General features: G+C 32.1%; 2 protein-coding genes across 2 annotated transcripts; one reads left to right on the top strand and one right to left on the bottom strand.

Annotated features, from left to right (window-relative positions):
• Window positions 1-2,432: 2,432 nt before the first annotated feature.
• Window positions 2,433-13,247, bottom strand: LOTGIDRAFT_228257 (hypothetical protein). The gene is made up of 21 exons (XM_009053234.1): window positions 12,977-13,247; window positions 11,709-11,751; window positions 10,914-10,967; window positions 9,697-9,768; window positions 9,282-9,438; window positions 8,928-9,052; window positions 8,573-8,661; window positions 8,353-8,412; window positions 7,907-8,098; window positions 6,992-7,365; window positions 6,606-6,776; window positions 6,351-6,394; window positions 5,896-6,062; window positions 5,650-5,716; window positions 5,277-5,403; window positions 4,964-5,109; window positions 4,488-4,587; window positions 3,731-4,210; window positions 3,430-3,504; window positions 3,100-3,168; window positions 2,433-2,802 (listed from the first exon to the last, which is right to left on the bottom strand). Exons 1-20 carry the CDS (start codon window positions 13,042-13,044, stop codon window positions 3,122-3,124), a joined length of 2,658 nt encoding a protein of 885 aa, XP_009051482.1. The 5' UTR covers window positions 13,045-13,247; the 3' UTR covers window positions 2,433-2,802; window positions 3,100-3,121.
• A 2,660-nt stretch (window positions 13,248-15,907) lies between these two features.
• Window positions 15,908-20,955, top strand: LOTGIDRAFT_53462 (hypothetical protein; the record flags this gene model as incomplete). The annotated part of the gene is made up of 8 exons (XM_009053078.1): window positions 15,908-15,997; window positions 17,639-17,746; window positions 18,182-18,288; window positions 18,991-19,171; window positions 19,563-19,637; window positions 19,909-20,023; window positions 20,317-20,471; window positions 20,893-20,955. Coding segments are annotated over 8 exons (894 nt in total), but the record flags the coding sequence as incomplete, so codon positions are not given.
• Window positions 20,956-21,993: the final 1,038 nt, after the last annotated feature.

Here is a 21,993-nt window from a genome sequence, read left to right as displayed (position 1 = left end):
CATCAAGTATACAATTTTTCCTTTACATACTTGCTTATATGAACAGTTTTTTTTATGAGATCCCGGAGTTTGTCCACAGGTTTTAAGCAGTTATTCACAGGAATTTCTCTTTTAATAACGAAATTCTGACCAAAACCGATATAAACGATTATGAAAATTTCAAAGAAATAACTTTTCGAAAACAATCGTACGACGAAAAATGTAGACACACTGATTTTATTAAATCGCAGAAGAACCAGATGTCCGATTTGAATTGTGAGTTCGACCATCTCATCAAGTATAAATCTAATTTAATTTAAATTGTAGCCTATATAGAAATAAGCATTTCAGAAACGTCCGTATAATGCGTTAAAATAATTTTCTGCACTTCGAAATTTGCATCCTAAAATGTAAAACATCAAAAATATATATTTACCTTTTTTTCATTTGGCGAAAATGAAGCTTATTGACACCATTTTATACAAAACTGCGACATTGTCTTCAAGCCTTACTCAACCAATAATCCAAATATTAAAAAAACACTAAATATGTCCAGAGGCTTTTGACGTGTATGATCTTATCTTAAATGGTATTTCTTTATATGAAGTAACTAATACATGAATAAAAATAACTTTTTTAGTTTCAATTCCTTTAATGACTAACTCATTATGCAGCGTGACAGACAAAATTTTTTGATCAAAGGTTTTATTAGAACGTCTAACTCGTACAACGTTGGTGTATCCAGACGGTGGCGTTTCCAGGAAACAACAGTTGAGGGGGTTGATCAGGGGCCAGGTGTAAAAAGATAAGAAAAAAATGATAAAGTGGAGGAGGGAGGGGTGGGGGGCAAATCCGGGTCAGCCTATTTTCTCTTTCTATAGTTTGAGGTATAATAGAAGTTATTATGCGCTTTTCGTGCAGTTCTTATGAAAACTATATTAACTTATATTCAGGACCTAAATCAATCCCTGAAAATGGCTAACCATGACCTTTAATCGATCATCTGATAAAATAAGACAAAGTATCAAAGTTAAAGTAATTTTCACAACTATTTTCAACGAAGGTGGTACTAGATTTCTGTCGGTTATTCCACCAAGCGCTCCACGTTTCAAGCATCTAGAACACTAGCAACACGTAGACAGACTAGGTCCGCCCTTCTTTATTGTTGTTTTCAGATAATACAGGGTGCAGAAATGTCAAATTTAATATGAAAGTAATGGGATGGGTATTTTAAATGCATATTTCAATAAGATAAATTGTTTAAATAGCCCATGATATGAATCGGCAAGTTCAATCAGTTCGATGGCTGAATTTTAAATTCATTAAAGGGCACGAAGATTCCTTAAGGCTTCACCTAATCGTTTATATCGGTAAATCACAAATTAAAAAATATAAGGACATCACTTACAAACATGCAAAAATAGGCGTATGTTGTCTGATAATTAGTCGGTCCATTTCGTACAGACCTACCCTTTTCAAGGCATTATCAAACGATTGGGATGAAATTGGATCTGCGCATGTATATAGTCAATATCTGAATCTCATTTTATACGCCCACATTATAATTTGGTCGTATATTGTCGTCGCCCCTGTCCGTCCACGATTGGTTTGTGAACGCAATAGAGAAAACAGTTTTTGTCTGATTTGAATGAAATTTGGTGTGATCATTTATATTAATAAGAAGTTCGAATTTAACGATCTTTCGATGAAAGGTTTTTGAGTTATTGCCCTTGAATTATGAAAAACGCGTCAACATTTGGTTGTGAACCCAATATGGACTAGTTTTCATTTAAACTCAATTAAATTTCTTGGACAAATTCAAAATTGGCCACCTTTCGATGAACGGTTTTTGAGTTATTGCCCTTGACTTATGAAAAACGTGTCAAAATTTGTTGTGAGCACTAGTTTTCATCCGATTTAAATAAAATTTGGAACAGAAATATCTGAGATTGGCCGAATTTCTTACCTAGTTATAAGATTTTTGCGAAAAACTTGCTTTGGGGCGGCTTGATTTATTTATGTATAATGTATATTTGAGTAATTGGTCATCGTATAGGGAGTCACAACTTTCAATTCACATCATCTCATAGTTAACAAACTTCTGCTTCCTACTATTATGTATTAGTCCTATAATCTGCCTCTATTCCAGCCTCAGAGTTAATTTAACAGTAATAGTTGTCGGCTAGAAACTGTCATGATAGCTATCAGAGACTGGAATTGAGGCAGAGTTTCCGACTATTTGAGTATGTGTTTGCAGGTGAGGACAATAGTCACTCATGTTAGTAGTCAATGGAAATATCTGTAAATGTTTAGGTACCTAAAGTATTTTCGCAAAATGGCATTACCAGAAGGTATGGCTTAGCATGAGCTAAATAAAAGGATTGCCAGAATATATGTAGTTATCCTCACAGAATACTCAACATATTTTGCACAACCACAAAATCAACAACACATTTTGAGTTTTTTTTAAAGGTTTTTTTTTTGGTATTTTTTCTTTTTTTTTGGTTTTTTAATTTTTTTTCTACAAAATCACACTGCAGTATTATTTGAATAGACAACCTGTGCTGGTATAAATTACTGCAAGTGTTACCGTTGCCGTTCACATTTTATTTTAAAAACATGTCAGATTTGATAGTAAATTGTCATTTAATTTAATTGTTCATTTTACTATCACATTCTCAACTTGAAATATTACGTCATCATCTTCTTTAACACAGGTATTGTAGTCTTCTAGAATACATTATATCTTTTTTTCACATCTGAATTCCAATTTTTTTTTATTTTCAATACACAAACTACATGGCAGGGCACAAATCAACCACACTGAAAGAAAGAAAATTTATACTTTTTCAAATGACTGCCTATCTGGGGGAAAGTTGACTGAAAACTAAACTCATACTAGATGAACACAGTTAATATTATTTTCTCATGACAACCAACTCTTCTTTATTTCCCAATGCCAATTACATACAAAGCATGACTGGTATATTTCAAACTTAAAATTTCAGCCACTTTCTAATCTGACTCCTGACATGATACCTAAGATAGCCTACTCTAGACATAATATATGCATGTACATGGAACATGATACTAAATCATAAATAGTGGTAAATGACCTACCATTTTGTGTCACACATTACCTTCATTGACCTGGAGGGTACTGTATAACTTGCGGTCCTTGGGATGGCACTGCAATAAAAATATTTAACAATTAGTATTTAATCATCTGACTAGTTCTATGTCTATGTTATATCATTAACATTATATGTGATCAAGCTCAAAATCTGGATTTTATGTTATAAAATTTCTGAGCTTATGGTCGTCTATATCTAGTTAGAGTGAAGAAGCATTTTATGAACTCTTGTGTTTTTTTTTCAAAATGAGCTCTATCTAAAATTGCCAGTTGAACCAAGGTATCTTGAGGAAAATAAGTAAAATTTCAATTCTCACCATGTGGAACATACTGTACTTGACCTGGTACACCATGATGCATTATATGACCCCCTTGTCCTGGTATAGGAGCACCTGCAGAGTAAATTCATAAAATACTATAATATATCATTAGAAGTAGAAGTATTTGTTACAGAAAAGGCTTATACCAGCCAATGGCCAATTCGTCTTAAGGCAAAAAGAGAATTTCACAGTAACAAAAATTACATTCTTAGTTTAGTATGGTTTAATGGAAACCTTAAATTATGATGATCCATATTAGTTTATTAAAAGACACATCAGTGACCAAAAATAATCTTACCTGTCATATGTGTCTGGAATTGGTGCTGTTGTACTTGGTTTGATGGTGGTGGTTGCATCATATAAACAGGTAAAGGTTGAGATGGCATCAGACTCGGCATTGACATTGCATGTGACACCGATGTCGGCTGACCTTGTGAAAAGGTGAATTGGGGATGGGAATTATAGGGGTGTGAGGCATGTATGGTTTGAGGAGAGGTAGGGTTGTGAGACCCCTGCATATGCCCTGGTAAATTAATCTGAGAGTAATTTAAAGGCTGTGGTGTGCCCGCTGGTGGGGGAACCTGCCCCGGATGATTTGCTTGACCTCCTTGAACATGTTGGACAGGGCTAGCAGCTGGGTGATGACCAGTTACTTGAGTCATTTGAACTCCTGGTGTTTGTGGAGCACCAGCTGGATGAGCTACATGTTGTTGCTGTGATTGTTGAATAGCCTGCTGGGTCATGTGAGCTTGGATAGCATGCGGCCCTGGCTGTGACACTGTAAAGAGAAAAACCAAAATTATTTTAAGATCTAAAATGATTCAAGCAAAGTTATTAAATGATTGCCTTTCCCAAGCCATTGGTGTTTAACAGGACTGCAGAATAGTGCAGATAGAAGCTAGCCAATCACCTGACTCTTTTTAGAAGATTTAAATATTACATTATATTTTTCAACTACGGGTACCAACTAGCAGCTTTTCATAAGAGTTTAGTATGACAAGGCTCTAAGATATAGTACTAACTGGAAAATTTTGAGAAGAAAGTAAAAGACTTACTATATATTTGTTGAGAATTGGCCTGATTAGGATCTATACCAGTGGTAGATGCGGGACCCATAGCTGCTGGGTTCATCATCCTTGCATGTTGATTCATCATCTACAACAATTAAATACCCATGTATTTCAACATCAATGATCAGACCATTTGAAAAATTCAGTCAAGTGTCTGGGCAACAGCAAGTCATGTGCAATATGAGAAAATTTGCATTCAAATGGGACTTGTCTACCCTTCCAACAATCACCCAAGGTTCTACAAGAATGTGTATCAAGTACACTTTAAGCCAGTATCAACGATACAATGGTGACTGTTTATAAATACATATGTTATCTATCACACACATTTTTCTTGAATTTCTTTAGCAAACATCAGAAAAGAGCTAAGTGGACCAAAGTTAAATAAAGAGCTCAAAGAACTTGTATTAAATCTCTTTAACTTGTGCTTTATGTGCCAGATATATATAAATAATACTTACAGTGTAGCCCTGTTGTGGTATCATCTGAGATGGCATAATATAGGGTAAATATTGTTGTGGTTGTAATGTACTAGCCAATAATGGCTGACCAGTAGCATGTTGAGCAGCTTGTCTAGGATCTTGATTTGGATAAGCTGAAACCACCGCTGAAAAGGGAAAAATTGAACTGAAATGTCTGTTGAGTTCTAAAAATAGTCAACATATGAATTTATACCAAATAGCACATAATAATCATTTGTTACAAAATGCAGAAATGATCTATTTATATTGGAGTTGGGTAGCATAATTGATTTCTTAATGAGGCAATACTTACCCTTTTTACTTTGTTGATAAGGCCTAGTAACAGGCGGTTGGTGTACATACATATATGATGGCATGACAACTGGACTCTGTGCTTGAGGCCGTGGAGGTGTTGGTGATTGGGTTGGATGAACCCTTGCCTTAAACAAAAGTCCATTCAAATTATTGCTATTAAGTGAAAATTTCATTTAAACTGTTCTTGAATCTTCTCACTCTTAAAGACTATTAAACTAACAGAAATGATGTCTATATATTCATTTAATTTTAGCAATAATATTTCTTTTTCTTTTATAGACTTCTCTTAATTTGTTTTGTCTCCATGTACTATCATTTGAGGGGCAATTTTCCAAGCAACATTTTGATTCTATGAATAGCAATATACATACCGGTGATGAACATGGGTTTGGTGTGAATACCTTTGCATATGGATTTAAAGCAAATTTTGCAGGAGTCCTACAAAAATAATGAGGATAAACTAAAACAACAATGTGATAAAATATATTTCCATGTTTATAGTAACTTAAAACAGAACAATTGACATAATTTCAAACCTTTAAATCATACCAAGATTTTGAGAATAAGTTTTTGGATTTATTATTGTTGAACTTTTGTATAAAGAAATGTGTACATACACTTTTCCTGACTGTTCACCACTCTCCTCTTCTGTTGGTTGTACATCTAACCTTTCATTTGTTTTATTATCATTATTACTATTATCTACAGTTTTATTGTCTGTTTCAGGTTTATTATCTATTTCTACAGTAGCTGTCTTTCTATCACTTTCTTTCTGGTTCTCTAACTGTAATCATTAGATCATTAATTGAAATGAACTATGTCTTAACTACATCAATGGGTATTAACTCATATAAAAGACATATTTGAGCACTAAAAATGCCTCATTAAAAATAGATTGGAATTGAGAATATATTAGCAAGCCAATTATGAAAAAGTTGCCAGAGTCAAAAGATATTGTTAAAAACCATACATTTTCTCTGCATTTGTGTTAAAATCAAGTTAAAACTGTTAATCACATCCAAACATAGATAACAAAGTTAACAACAGTCAATATCAACATACAGCTCATTACCTTAAATTGATCTTGAAATTCTTTTAATTCGTCAATCTTAGCAGCTAGAAAAGAATATAATCATAAATGTAAAAACTATAACTGCTAAATATAAAACTTTAAGAGTAATAGTGTTGCAACTTTGGGCAGATTTTACCAAATTTCAATGTAAATGGAACACAACAGACTTGATCTTAGGGAAGATAAAAACTCAATTCCATCCCATCAACTAATTTCTTCAATGCTTTTTTAAACATTAGAGATGTGAAAACTTACATTTGGTATTTTTATTAACAGGTTGACGGGGTAATCGTTTATTATCATTTGATTCTTGCTGTTGTTGCTGTTGTTGTTGTTGTTGAAGGGGGACTGAAACAGGAGATGACACCCCACTCTGACTAGTTGGTTTTGCTATAGATATATCTTGAGCTGTACCACTGTTCTCTTCTGTAATTAATGCATTTAGACATTAAGGATCAAAATCTAAATATTTGTATAAGACCTACAGCACTGGGCTATGTTAAAAGTTTTCATCTCCTGATTGTTTTACTCCATATACAATAAAAGGGCAGCAACTCTTTTGAATCTAGACCATTATTACTGTTTCAGAAAGCAATCATAATTACTTCAACACACTTTTCAAAAATAAATAAATGACTTACGCCCGTTTAACTTATTATTCTGTTCTTCTTTATTACTTGTAGCTTGTGACGTCTGCTGTCCTGGTGGAGAAGTCACATGAACAACAGTTGCCTTCACTTGTTGGTGTTGCTGTTGATGTGCCAGTGGTTGTTGCTGTTGTTGATGATGTTGTTGTTGGTGTCTAGGGGGATAGTTAGTTTGATGGGAGTGCTGGGGAGAGTGATGATGTTGTGGGGAAGGAGAAAGCTGGTGTTGATGATGCTGTACACCAGATTGTCTGTGTTTATTATTATGATTAGATCTTTGTACTTGTTGAAAACTTCCATTATCAACACCATTATTACCTTGACCTTTAGTCATATTATTATTATTTCTTCTCTGTGGGGGAATATACCTACAATTCATTAATAATATCTTCAACTTTGCAATGTAAAATATAAGCCATTACCTATCAAAAACAAAGAGACTAAGATTGAGAAAGATTAACATTTGATAAATTTCTTAGATTTTAAACTCATACTTTCAATATCTTCTGTATTTGGATATGTATAGACCTTATTCACCTGTCGGCCACATTGAATCCAGAACGAGGCTCATAAAGCAAAACCTTGAAAAGGTAACGTTATGTCACTGCATAAAATTGCCACCTTGACATCTGTAAAGCCTCCTTTTACAATTAATTACACTATTCAGTGATAAATACATTTACATGAATTTTATCTTCACACATTTCCGAGAAAAGGCAGTTTTTAGCGCATTTTCTTGCTGTTGAGTGAGTGTTTAATGATGTCAAATGGGCTATTCATTCATATGATGTTGCCATCTTCTTATCAATGGATGACTACTTTTGTGTTACGAACCTTGATTTCAGTGTCTCAAAACGAGGCGTGAATAAGGTCAATTCAAATGTATATAAGCCAAGAGTGTAAACTTACTTCTTCTCTCCAGATTGATTAGTAGTAGAAGATGGTCGATGAACAGAACTAAATAATGCTTCTTCATCATCACCATTTTCTAAATCAATATGTTTTCTATAATCTTCACTACGTTCTATCTCTCTTGCAATTCTTCTAGCATCTTCTTCACGTTTACGATATTCTTTGGTATCAGCTTTATTTAATACAGTACTGTAAAATAGCCATTTTGAAAATCTCATTAGTTTGATATTTTAAAGCAATGTCCAAGTTTATGATTAACCATTTTAGCCTTCTGTTATTTTATAACAAAATTAGCTTCAGTTAAGCTCTATTTATCAATCTTCTCCAAAAGTATCACAAACAAGAAAATATCAAACTAAAAGTCGCAACTTATACCAGCAGTAAGGTCAGAGTTCACCTCAGTGTGCACCCTTGTAGTCAAGACCAGTTACATGTGTACATACCATGTACTTGACACTCCTGTTATTTCAACTCTTTCACACATACTTTCACTCAACAAGAAACTGTATGTATGATCAAAGAGCTCATTATAAAGAGAGATTAGGGGTGTTTCTTTGTTACATGTCAAATTATATGCAGCCGTTCTTGTACTAATGATAAAACAGATGGACCTACATCCACATAACCTATATCTCAGAGAGAACAGTAGAAGTTCATACTTACGTGTATTGAGATAGATTTTCATCATATGAAGATTTTACACTAAATTGTTCTTGGTTGGTTTTAAACATTTCATTTACATCCCAACCATTCTGAAAACATTCAAAAATTTATGACTATTTTTCTTCCTTACTGAGAGAATAAAGGCAATAAGTTTATAAAACTTTCTCGATCAAGATTTCCAAAAGAATGTGACAACATTTGAAATGAAGAGATTTTCCCATGTCAGTCTGGTACCCTGCCTCACAAAAAAGCACTTGTAACTCAAAAATGTAAAGGCACTTTGCCTAGTTTCCAGCACTGAGTCAATGAAATGTAATTTCTAACCTACATGTACAGAGTGATATAATGAACTTACAGCAGATTCTCCTTCCTCTAGACCTCCACCTATTTCTTCACCAGCTTCACCATCCCATGGTTGCAGTTCAACATCATATGAACTACCATTATTACCACGACTTATAGCAGCATCAGTAAATGTATCTTCAAACAAAAAAGTATTTATCATAAGATTGCAAATTCTGTACTGAAGAATTATGTATATCTGCGAGGCAGCCCCTCTGACATACATTACAGGGGGAAACTAGGCTGAAAATCTGATGGCACCAGACTGGACGAAATCGAACACTGGATCCCTAGGCCACCGAGCAAGAGGCAAACCCAGGCTTCCGGGAGATGTGTTTAAGAATAGGGAGAATATACACAAGCCTACCTTTCACTGCATAATCTAAGTCCACACTCAAACAAGTTACAGATACAACATCATCTTTCTTAAATATAACTTTATCTAGGATTGTATCACGTGTAGGACCACAACTACTACCATTACCTTCCATTTTTAAATGGGCCACCTCTAATACCACATCCATCTGGAAGCAAAATTTGACTGTTAATATTGTATTATTTTGCATGAATACGTAGTTCAAAACAATAGATGACAAACTACAGCAAAAGCTAATGCACGATACATTGTAGCTTATTCGTAACATAATAATTGTTAAGCACAATTTTGCTTGCCCAAAAATGAGTAGCCCCTTTAGGTGTAACAAAAAACAAACTTTAATAGAATCACTGGCCTATCTAATGGTCATCTCATTTGAATAAAATAACAATTAATATCTACTGACCTGCGATGATATAGTTTTAAATATTCCTTCATAAACCTTGCCATTTTTCACTTGAACTTGTACATTTGTTCCCTAAAATAGTTACCAAAATATTTTTGATCTCATTTCTGTAATAATTTTATGCAAAATAGCAAAAAAAATAAAATGTAGGTAGTGAAAGACTCCTTGACATAAACTAAGAGAATTGCGAGAGAAATAATGCTAACAATCTGTCATGAAAAGCCATGACGCCTATACAGCACAAATATTCACGACGAATTCAATCAAAACTGAAAATCATCCAAGATTTCATTAATATAAATAAACATAGACCAAGTTTCATCAAAATCTGATCAAATAATGAAGGAAGGTGTCAACTGATGATAGTATACATCCACTTGCCAGGCAAGGTAATATACGCCCACTGGCAGCTTTGATTTTAAATGAAAATATTTGGCAGAGCAGTAACAATTACCAGTATGAAATATTCAACCTTCTTTTGAATGTTTTGATAATGAATAATATTCCCAAGTTTTGTCAATATTTGAACCTTCTAAAGTGTTTTCAAGCTAAAAATTGAACGTGTCTTATGCTAATTCTTTTTCGAATCTTCTGATTTTCAATACGGTTCATCCTTGTTTGATTACTGACACACATACCAAGTTTCATATAACTCTGTCAAGTTATATGCCTTCTTCAGTGTTTACGAGCTAAAAATTGAACGCGTTTTCAAGAACAAGGGCAATAACTCATAATAAATATTTTTCATTTTTTCTGATTTTCGATAGGGTTTATCCTCGGGAGATTAAAAACACTCACATCAAGTTTCGCCAAAATCGGTCAAGAATTGTGACTTCTAGAGTGTTTACAAGCTAAAATTGAATGCGTTTTCAAGAACAAGGGCAATAACTCATACTAATTATTTTTTGATCTTTCTGATTTTATATAGGTTCATCCTTGGGTGATAGCAAACACTCACACAAAGTTTCATCAAAATGTGTCAAGAATTGCGCCTTGTAGAGTGTTTACAAGCAATTGTGGACGGACAGAAGGACATGGGTGACGACAATATACGCCCCCCATTCCATGTGGGCGTATAAAAACATACATCAATCACTTACATACAGAGTATAAATGTTTATGGCATTCAGTTCATTTTATTTCGTTTGATATGAAAAATTTGTTGATGGAGATTTCCGTTTATCTTTTCAGAATTATTTTCTAAAGCTTTTACTTACCACTAAGGTATAAACAACATGAGTAAACCTAGCATCTCCATAAACACCTTCAGTCTAAAATTAAACCAGCACGTGTTTAAACTATAAATTGGTTGGTTATAAAAATCAATAACATATTAAGGTAATAAAACATAGACACTACATAGTCAATCTGTTGCATGACTTGGTACTTAAAATACTTTTATCTACTACATTCATTACTAACTCATTTCAATAATATTATGTAACAAACATAACTCTTCATCTGACATGATGTATGGATTAAAAGCTTAAATAAAATGGAAATCCTAACTATGTCTAAGATTATATCTGAAAAAAACGGTCTGACTTCCAGCAATCATGAACATCAAAGATTTGAGCCCAGAAATATCTTAATGATTATGCCTATATAGAATCATTCAGTTCACATTACATTTTCTGTAAGATGAAAAACATTCCTGACATTTTAAAAAGATAATGGACATCAGGCAATTTTTCGAATATTTTTGTTCTTCCAAAAGTCCAAACAGTCTTTGGAATAATCGTTTTTTGTAGTGCATCAACCTTTTTTTTCAAACTAATGTTGTTTGAAAATCTATCATACATTAGATCAATGATCCTGACTAATACTTAGTAGCACACGTACTATTAGGTCGAAATGACATAGCATGTCTTTCAATGAATAAAATAGAATACAAAATTGTTACACTGAAGTGTTCAATAATTCATTCATGTCTGTAGAGAAATGCAAATGTCGCATGTTATATGCATAAATTTTATGCACGAAACTTCAGGCGAGATAGATAATATACTCACTGGCACAGGTTTATCTATTGAATTTTTCTTTGGAGGGAAATTCCTGAAAATAAACAGGTCAACTCTTACCAAAAGACAAAGACAAGTCATATTTCTGTTACCGTACTAATTAACCATACTTGTAATTTTGTTAATTTTTTGTCAAGAGGTCAAAAGTAAATTTCATCATAATTTTCATAGATGAAGGAATCAAGTTCATGAATAGTCACTTTTGATTCAATATTTCGATTACCAATACGTAAAAATGCTTCCAAAAGATTTAAAATCATTCTGTAATTATTCACCAACATATAAAAAGTTCTATGTTATGTAAGTTAACTCATTGTCACAAAATTATTGCATGATTTACTGACAGTTCAAATGTTGCATCATCGAACTTGCATGCTTGGGACACACAAGATGACATACAAAGAACCAGCTACTTCAAAAATTCATTTTGCACAGGGGCAAAATTGTTGAAATATTGTCAGTCACTTCTTGGGTATTATTATTTGTATTCTTATTTGCAATCATTACCAATGAAAACCATATTAATTTCACTTGAGAAAGTTAATAGTACTACCAGACCTAGGTACACTGAAAGTCTATTTAAGCCATTAAAAACAGTAAATTTTTGTTCAGTTGCAGGGGAATTGGACATCCAATCTGAATTCTGAAAACCATCAAGGATGACAAAAATTGGGCACTTTTAGGTGGTAAGACAAATATTTAGAGAAATATTCTATACAAGATATGTTCGGTTTCCTGGTAATATATCATTGAAATAAATTACTGTTGAATATAATTTAACTGCAAAATAATTTCAATATGACACTGAAGTTTTTCAGCTTCATATAGACTAGTAGTTAGCTTTGGTAATGTCCCATAATAGGCCCAATGTAGAAGATAGACCTATCCTATGTATGATAGGCTATTGTTGATAAATGTTTGTCTGTGTATAACTAGGATAGGGAAATGGGCTGTGGATTGAAACAAGTCGATTTTAGCAAAATAAATGCACTTTTAGCTTATAATGGTTCTGTTGAAATTATAGACTTCCAGGAGTTCTTCTAAACTGCAGGATTCTATGTCAGATTCTATTCTTTAACTCCTGAACGACTGAAGTCTGAACTTCCTGTGTGGATGTGTTGAAATCTGAAGATCATCAAATTCAATTGTGAAACTAAAATTAAAAGACTAGAAATCCACTTTTCTTTTTCATACATGTCAATATCACAAAAGAGAACCAGAGTAGAGACGTAGGCTAAATGAGTTTATAAATTACAAACCTGGATGGTGCAGGTTGCCTTCCTTTGGTGGATGATGCAGTTCTCCTATTATTCACAATGGTGGACATATCGGTCGTTTTGAGTCCCAATTTTACCACCAATTAAGAAAACATGCCCAATTTACCGTTGTCTAATATATAAACCGAACCTCGGGTCAACGCATGAAATAGTTGGTTAAAAGCCTTATATTTCAGAACGATAATACAGTTGAATAAGAAATTATTGGTCAGCTGGATCGAGCCAGAGACCGAGTACGACACGCGTAGGAAAGTTTACCCGATGGTCTTGAGAACTATTTTTTATTCTTATCAAAAGAAATAGTTTTTTTCAACAGTGCAACAAAAGTACGCTTTCAAAATATTCGCAGTAAATATTCACTGAACATGAAGTTACAAGAGTCTTTCTCTTCTCATAAAAATTTTAACGTAAAGTTTTAACTACTTCCTGTTGGTACTACTTCAACGTCGGAATGATCTAATTGTGATGTAAATTAGCTCCATCTGTAGTTCACGTTGCTGCAGTGCCCTCCCAAATTTATCTATAATTTCTAATGAAATGTAACGGGAATTTCTTACAGAACCGTTAATATTGTAATCATAAAAGAAATGACAAATTTCAAAGAGCAAAGAAATCCTTCAAATTTATGTATTTTGTCTTGTACTTGGTAGAGGAAAGGGGAAGACGTTATGTTTACATTGCGCATGCGTTAGACACCTTTGAGGCGCTATTTCCGTTTTACATTCAGCTGTCAAATTGAGGATTTGGATATTTTTAATCAAAATGACTTAAGACAGTGTTCTTTAGATAAGTTGTTGCGGTAAATCCGCTTAAAGACTGTAAATAGTTGTCTGGTCATGTGGAATAATCAGTGAGATCATTATTTGTGGGTTATCTCTTACATCTCTACTGAAACTGGTCAAAATTTATTCAGTAATAATTCAGCTTTTATTTTTGACATTCATCCAATGTTTGTCATTTCTGTGAAGGAAGTGACCACCCAATTAATATGTTACTGTGACACTCAATGATTACTAAAGTAAAGTGTTAAATGATATTCTAATGGCTAATTATAGGCCTGACATTGATGATCATCATGTTAATTATGATGATGATTATGATAGTGAAGAAGATGAGGGATACTCTCGTAGAAATCATGCCCCTCCCCCAAGAAGTTCTAGTAGTAATTTGAAAGTAAATGGAACAGTGTCACAAGTTGTTGATAGATATGGTTTTACTGGTGGTAAACAATTTACAAGTCCTGAAGAGTAAGTTTGACTTGTGTTAGTGTGTTTACTATTCATGTGTGATGTGTTTAATTATTTCCTGTAGGCGTAGGACAAAGTCATGGTGATACTAATGATGATGATCACTATGTCACAAAATTACTATGCAAATTTATTTTCAATGATATGGTTTTAAAATAGGCTTAAACATTTAAAATTACCTGCACTGAAGTTTAAAAAACCGACTCCTCTTGAAAAAAAATAATATTTGATTCCAGTTACGTTATAAATGATTAATGGTTGGGCGTAAACTGGTTTCAATTTTACATCACGAGACACAAGTAAATGGAAGTCTTCATTATTATGAAAATCAAATCCTTATTGATAACATTATTTAATGGCAAATAAGAGGTTCTGTTATTATATAACACTATAATCTGGATCAGTTACATGCCCCAGTACTATTTTAGCACCTCTTCAATTTGTAGGTAAACAGATGTAATTAGGTCAATCAATACAACTTTATCAGATTAATAAAGATTTCATTTGAAACTTCAAATGTTCTGAATCATTTGCAAGATTTTTTTTTTTGAATTTTTGGGATCATAAAGAGAATTTTCCTAAATTTTGTATGTACACCAAGGACATTAATTTTCCCAATTCAGATTCACTGATGCTTTAGCTTATATTTAAATATATAATGATATATACCCAAGCAGCAGGTAAACCAGCCATTGCTAAGTGAAATCACACAACTTTAAGTTCTTTCGCTTTGACTTATATTACTTGGAATTGAGGTATAACATTTTATTTCATTTTCACTCGGGGTTCAACAGGTTAAGCTTAAATTATTGTAGAGGAACATAATTAAATTAAATTACATCTATTCTCATCTAATACCGTTCAAAACATTTATATATTCAGATCATTTTTATACGCCCACATGAATCGGTTCACAAATGCTTTCAAGCACTCTAGAAGGAACAATTCTTGACCGATTTTGACAAATCTGGCTGTGAGTGTTTGTTATCACCCAAGGATAAACCAGAAGAATTGAAAAATATTTAGGGCTCAGAAAATTTAAAGAATAAAAGTCCCAGAAAAAACTCATTTTTTTACAATTTTGAGGTGCCAAAAAGTACGTATTAAAAATCTAATCTTTTTGATTTTGTACAAAGACCCTTTAAATGAAAAATCTCTGCTGAACTGAACATAATTTTGCTGGGGCTTAATTCTCACTTGCAGGGGCTCAGCCCCCACAGACCTCACCCTAATAACGGTGTGATTCTTGCCTGATTTTGACAAAATATTTTATTCAAAACCAAAGCTAGCAGTGGGTGTATATTACCTTGCCTTGCAAGCTAACTTTGATAAAGTTTCCTGGTGGTACAGAGACCATATAGAAATTCAGAAGAGTACAAATAAAATCTATAAATGTCCCTATACACATGAAAAGGCAAGAATCCCTTTAAGAATTTGAATTTATTATTCATCATTTGAGATAGATAATAAGGTTCAGTTGAGTGTCATGGCAATATCCTAGACTAGCATTATTATTGATCTTTATAGCATGAAACGTTTATTATGTACTGCACAGGCTATTTGCATAAATATAGACCTAATATAGAACTGGTATCCTAATTCATTATATAAAATAACCTGCCATGACCTGTCACTGCATGATTTATATTCTTACAGTGAACACAGATTACCACCTGAAATTTTAAGAAAAAGAGAATTAAAATGGCTAGACATGATGGAAAATTGGGAGAAATGGATGAGTAAAAGATTTAAAAAGGTGTGTCAGAGTTTTTTAAACTGATAAAATAATTGTTAATTAAACAGTCCCACCCATCCTTATTTGTGATAACAAATATATATATATAGTTATAAAAGTATAAAGGGTTGATTGTTTGATATTATTTTCATTGTTAATTTTAAATTCAAATAACTTACACAATGATTGGAAAAAGCTCGTTTGGTGTCATTGGTGACATATGTTCTATGTGAAAAATCTATTATTAGAATAGATGGATTGAAAGTGGGTTTGATTTCCAAGCACAAGGAGTAGTTTGGAAAGAGATTTGATCGGAACCCTTTCTGAATATTTCACAAATGAAATTTGTCTCTAAAATATTTATTTATATATATAATTGGACTAGTTTTTATACGCCCACATGGAAATGTAGACGTATATTGTTGTCAGCCCTGTCAGTCCTTTTGTCCATTCATCCACATTTCTTGTATGTACGATAGAGGCTACAGCTTCTATCTGATCTTGATGAAACTTGGTATGCATGTATATATTGATGAGATCTTGGTCAAGTTCGAAATTGGTTATATTTGGTGAACGGTTTCAGAGTTAATTTCCCTTGACTAAGTAAAAACACTTTAGATTTGGTTTGTATGCACGATAAAGGCTTAATTTTTTATCCGTTCTTGATGAAACTTGGTGTGCATGTATATATTGACGAGATCTCAGTCAAGTTCGAAATTGGTTATAATAGGATGAACGGTTTCAGAGTTATTGCCCTTGACTAAGTAAACGTGTTGAATTGGGCTTGTTTGCATGATAAAGGCAACAATTTTTATCCGATCTTGAAACTTAGTTTGCTTGTATATATTGATGAGATCTCGGTCATGTTTGAATTTGGTCATATTGGAATAACGATTGCAGAGTTATTGCCCTTGACTTAATGAAAACGTGAAATTTGACTTGTAGACACGATAGAGGGTGCAGTTTTTATCTGATCTTGATGATCATGTATATATTGATGAGATTTCAGTCAAGTTTGAAATTTGTAACAATCGGAAGAACGGTTTCTGGGTTATTGCCCTTAACTTGGTTAAAATGGTCAAATTTGGGTTGTAGGTATGATATAGACTGCAGTTTTTATCTGACCTTGATGAAACTTGAAACTTGGTATGCATGAGTGCAAGCTTATATATTGATGAGATCTCGGTCATCATCGGATGAACAGTTTCAGAGTTATGGCCCTTGCGTGTATAACCTTTTTCATGTTTGATTTTGATGATAATTTGAACAACTGTTTTTGAGAAATTATTATTAAGCCAATACAGACTTGGTTATCATTTCTGACAGCTGGAAGAGGGTGTATTTTACCTTACTGGCAAGCTATCTTTGAATTTATTTGTTCCCACTTACATTTAGAGGACATCCCAAATAAAAAAAAAATGAGTAACTCCTGCAGTGTTATGGAATAAAACAGGTTTGAATGCACCTTTAAAACCAGAACAACCTTTGTTTATTTTTATTCCCCCCTAAATTGAATCACACATTTTATTAACACTGACATAAGATCTATGTCAAATGACTAGCTTAAACCGATCTACAGTAAGAATTATTTTGTATTTAAAAACTGTTCCCTCCCACTGAGTTATATTCTGAAACTATAGTTGTATTATTGTATGTATATAGGTTAAAGATAGATGTAGAAAGGGCATACCATCATCTATAAGACCTAGAGCTTGGCAATATTTATGTGGTAGTAAATTTATGCTAGATCACAATAGAGGTCGTTATGATGTAAGTAGATTATATGTTATATCATTATTTATATTATAATGGCTCATTCAACTATCTATGTCTATATCTTACTCTTTATCTCTTAACATTTACTTTCTATCTGTATTAGACCCAACAGATTTCCATTGCAAATTGTTGAGAAAAAAAGAAATCCAGGCCCCAAAATAGAAAATCATAACCTACATACAAGATGTAATATAATTATATACATTTTCTTAAAAAAAAATAATGATATACAAGAGAAAATGTTTTTTTTTTTTTCAGAGAAATTCAATTTTGGCACATTTTTTTTTTCATTTACTTTTTAATTGATTGTGACCTTGAAATGTATGTATTTCACCTTTTCCTTAAATTTGAGTTGTATTTTTGATTCAATCAATCATTTTTCACCGAACAGAAGTGTAATTTGAATTACATTTTCAATGGTTTTTTCAGCATTATTTAAGTTTACCAGGTGACCCTAAATGTCTTGATGATATTCAGAAAGATTTAGATCGACAATTTCCTCAACATGAAATGTTTAAAAATAAAGATGGCTATGGGTAAGACTTCTCATGTTCTCTACTTGAAATACATACCAGTAATCAGTAATGATATATTTTTTTTTCATCATGTACAGTTGCGCCATTTTGGGGGGTTGATTTGAATGTTGAATATGTAAATAATCTTCAGAAGTACTAAAAATAAAAGAAAATCACATAATTCCTTAAAAACAATTAAAACTCAGTATTTCTATGTCTTATCTGTATATCACAGAGTATCTTTAAATGATATTCAAACGTAGATATTTCTGGACACACATGGATTTGAAGGCTCAAATTTTGACGGTGATGCTTAGCTAAAGAAAATCCCATTTCTGAGACAAAGGTGCGATTGGTCAAAAAAGTGACGCAACTGCACCTTAAACAGTCCGAGGTGAATTGACTTTTGTCTGAGCAAAGTAAAAAGTTTTTTGAATTTTTTTAAAATTATTTTTATGAGAATTGGAATAGCAGTCTCAAAATAGAACTGGTAGTCTTAGATGGATAAATTTTTTTGGCCAAGAGATTATGGGGCCAAAGTTTTGAATCCAGCCAATTATTTCTAATGCTAAGACTAAAGCTATGGTGGTATCTCATGATTTTAACCTACACTGTAGTGGCTTGTGTCTCTCTTTTCGAAACATGTGATGGTACTTCTCGTTCGAGGAGTCCACTACTATACAATTATAACTCCCAATTTTATCATGCTTTGTTTTATTCCAGACAAGAAGATTTATTTTTTGTATTAAAAGCCTACAGTATACATAGACCAGAAGAAGGATATTGTCAAGCTCAGGCTCCATTGGCAGCTTTATTATTAATGCACATGCCTGCTGAACAGGCATTCTGGTGTCTTGTATCATTATGTGATAAATATCTCCCTGGCTACTATAGTCCAGGATTGGTAGGTGCAAAATTTTCCAGGGGCACCCATTCTAAAAAAAAAAAAAACTTTTACCAAATGAGATGAAATATGTTGTCAGCATTAGAGAACAAATTTGTTTTGAGTGATACTCAAATGTAAAATGACCAATGCTTTATGTTAATCTATAACAGGTGGCTATCTCATACATCTATGATTCGTTGATATAGAAACTTGTCAGAATAAGATTCCTTAAGTATTAGGGGTTGAAAGCCGACACTTGGGATAGAGATCACATCAAGTAACATTGAAACAATAGAAATAGGGAGTTGTATATGAACAATTTTGGAATTTTAAGTTTAATCTACCTAAACATTCAAGAGATTTTATTTTTGAATAAACTTTATTAATGTATGGTATGTATAATTTGTAGGAGGCTGTTCAGTTAGATGGTGAAGTTTTATATGGTTTAATCAAACGAACCTACCCACCTATTTACAAATTACTGGTAAATTGATTTCTTTTGCATAAAATTCTGATCCTAAGGTGAAGTTTAGTTACTTGTCTTTGAAGTTACTCATTTATTAGACTTTAAAATGCAAATTTGACAGATTATGCTTTATGTTTGCTTAATTCCCTAAATTCTTGGTTTGGTAATTATTATAAGAAAAATAAATATCTAAATAGATTTAAATATGATAATTCACAATTAATATTTCAATGTTTCCATTTATTTTTCTTATAGTTGAAGAATGATATCTATATATTTTTGTTTGTAGAAAAAGCAGCGTGTTGAACCTATTATGTATATGACTGAATGGTTTATGTGTGTTTATACCAGATCCTTACCATGGAGCTCTGTGTTAAGAATATGGGATGTATTTTTCTGTGAAGGTAATTTTATCAATTTTTAGAAAGCGCAAAAAAATTGATTTGCTGTTTCAAATGCATCTAAATAATAAATTTTAGATTAAAATATGCTTCAATATTACAGAGTCAGTTTTAAATTGAAATATGTGAGAGAAAATGCTGCTAAGAAATTTGTTATTGCATTGCCAATGCTATTTTCCCTAATAATGTAGACATTTAATATGTAACTTAATGAGTTAATGTTGCTTTAAGAAACAATGTATTCTTTACAATTAATATATTGTAATATCTATTTATGAATTGTTATTGTTTTACAGGAGTAAAAATTTTATTTCGTGTGGCATTAGTTTTATTTAAAGTTGCACTTGGTTCATCAGAGAAAATAGCTGAATGTCCAAGTTTTTATGAAACAATGGAAAAATTACGAAACATTCCAGCATCAGAACTTGAAGAAGATGTTATTATGAGAGAGGTAAATGATAACTTTTTTTAGTATAACCATATAATACCACCATCTGGCATAACATACACAAACAATACAATACTATTACTTCAGTAGAATTTTTATCTTTATAAACCTCAAGAATCAAAGTTGTACATATGACAAACAAAGGAAAATGTGATTCATTTTTATGCTCATGTTACAACTCTGAACAATAAGAAATAATGATTTCTTTAATCCCTAAATGGCAATTATAGAAGTATAAATTTTTTTACCAAAAATATTATAATTCCATCAGTTTTTGTCCACTTTTCTTACAAATTAAAAATAGATGTTATTGTCCAAACTTGGAGGTCATGTTTGAAATTTGAATCAATAGAACAGTTATTGCCCATAAAAATTTAAATAGCTACGAATATCTGGATGTTGAAGTGGTTTGTGTATATTTCAGTTAACAAAGTTGAGTATTACAGAAAGAGAAATGGAGAGAGAACATCAAAAACAACTGGCAAAAATTAAAGCCGCAAAAGAAAAATCAACAAAAGGAAAAAAAGGCGAATCAAAGAAACAGAAATCGTAGCAAAAATTTCCAATCAATACAGTTGCCTTTATCAAAATGCAGCATGGTACTTAAGAAGTTTTGATACTTAAATTTGTTTTATAAATTCTTTCACATTAATGAAGTAAAACTTTTAGTAAAGTTAGATACCTTAGAAAACCAATAAACAAAAATGTTACTAAGCAGGAAAATTGGATCTTATATTACTTAAGGTGAAAAAGTTATGTTTAAGTTATTTCTGTAACATAATCAAAACATAGTAATTTACTTGCTGAGGTTGAATAAAAGGTAATTGAAACTATAAAGGGCTAGTTTCTTACGTGTTTCTTGTTGTCTAAATTAGACTGAAAATTAAGTAAACTGCTTATATTGATGGTTAGATGGCCTTGCATATGCAATAATATCTTAGTTACATTTCTGGAATCTCAAGAGCTCTTCATCTTTAAGTTTCATATCTCTATTTCTTAAACTTTTTCTATTTGTTTCTTGTATAAAAATGTATAGTCCTTTCACTTAAAGTATGTTTGCTGATAAATCAAAATAGTCACTTTAGTATTTTATCTCCAATTTTAATATTTTGTATATATCTGTTATGAATTGATAATGTATTCATCAAATTTCAAAATGAAAAAAAATATTGTTAATATCAATATCAAAAAACTGATTCAAGGTGAAAAACAATATAGTTTTTGAAACCTGTTAAATGTTTATTGATCGCAAAAAGGCATTCAATTTATATAATGATTTTGAATCTGATTTGATATTCTGCAAAAGTACAGGGATGATTTCAGTATAGATATTCAATATAATTGCAAGTATAGAGTGCAGAGTTTTGCCCTAAGAAGGTAATTGGAAATCTATTCCTCTTATTTTAGCTGATTTCATCATGTATATAGTATTAGTTATTATTACTCCCTGCCAAAGTTTATTTCAAATAAATCTATATTTATAGTTGATTATTTGTTAAAAGATTTGTAGAGTAATTATATCATT

The sequence above is a fragment of the Lottia gigantea genome (assembly GCF_000327385.1).
Source record: "Lottia gigantea unplaced genomic scaffold LOTGIsca_2, whole genome shotgun sequence".
In the NCBI taxonomy this organism is placed as follows: Eukaryota; Metazoa; Mollusca; class Gastropoda; family Lottiidae; genus Lottia; species Lottia gigantea.
Note: the sequence above shows the minus strand (reverse complement) of the source record. Positions and strands in the feature narration are given on the sequence as shown.

Excerpts from the sequence above, each read along its gene's own strand:
- LOTGIDRAFT_228257 (XM_009053234.1), bottom strand. The coding sequence starts at position 13,044 with ATGTCCACCATTGTGAATAATAGGAGAACTGCATCATCCACCAAAGGA. Across the intron at positions 5,110-5,276 it reads TTATCAACAAAGTAAAAAGG|CGGTGGTTTCAGCTTATCCA; the intron begins GTAAGTATTGCC and ends TTCCCTTTTCAG. Across the intron at positions 4,588-4,963 it reads TACCACAACAGGGCTACACT|ATGATGAATCAACATGCAAG; the intron begins GTAAGTATTATT and ends TAATTGTTGTAG.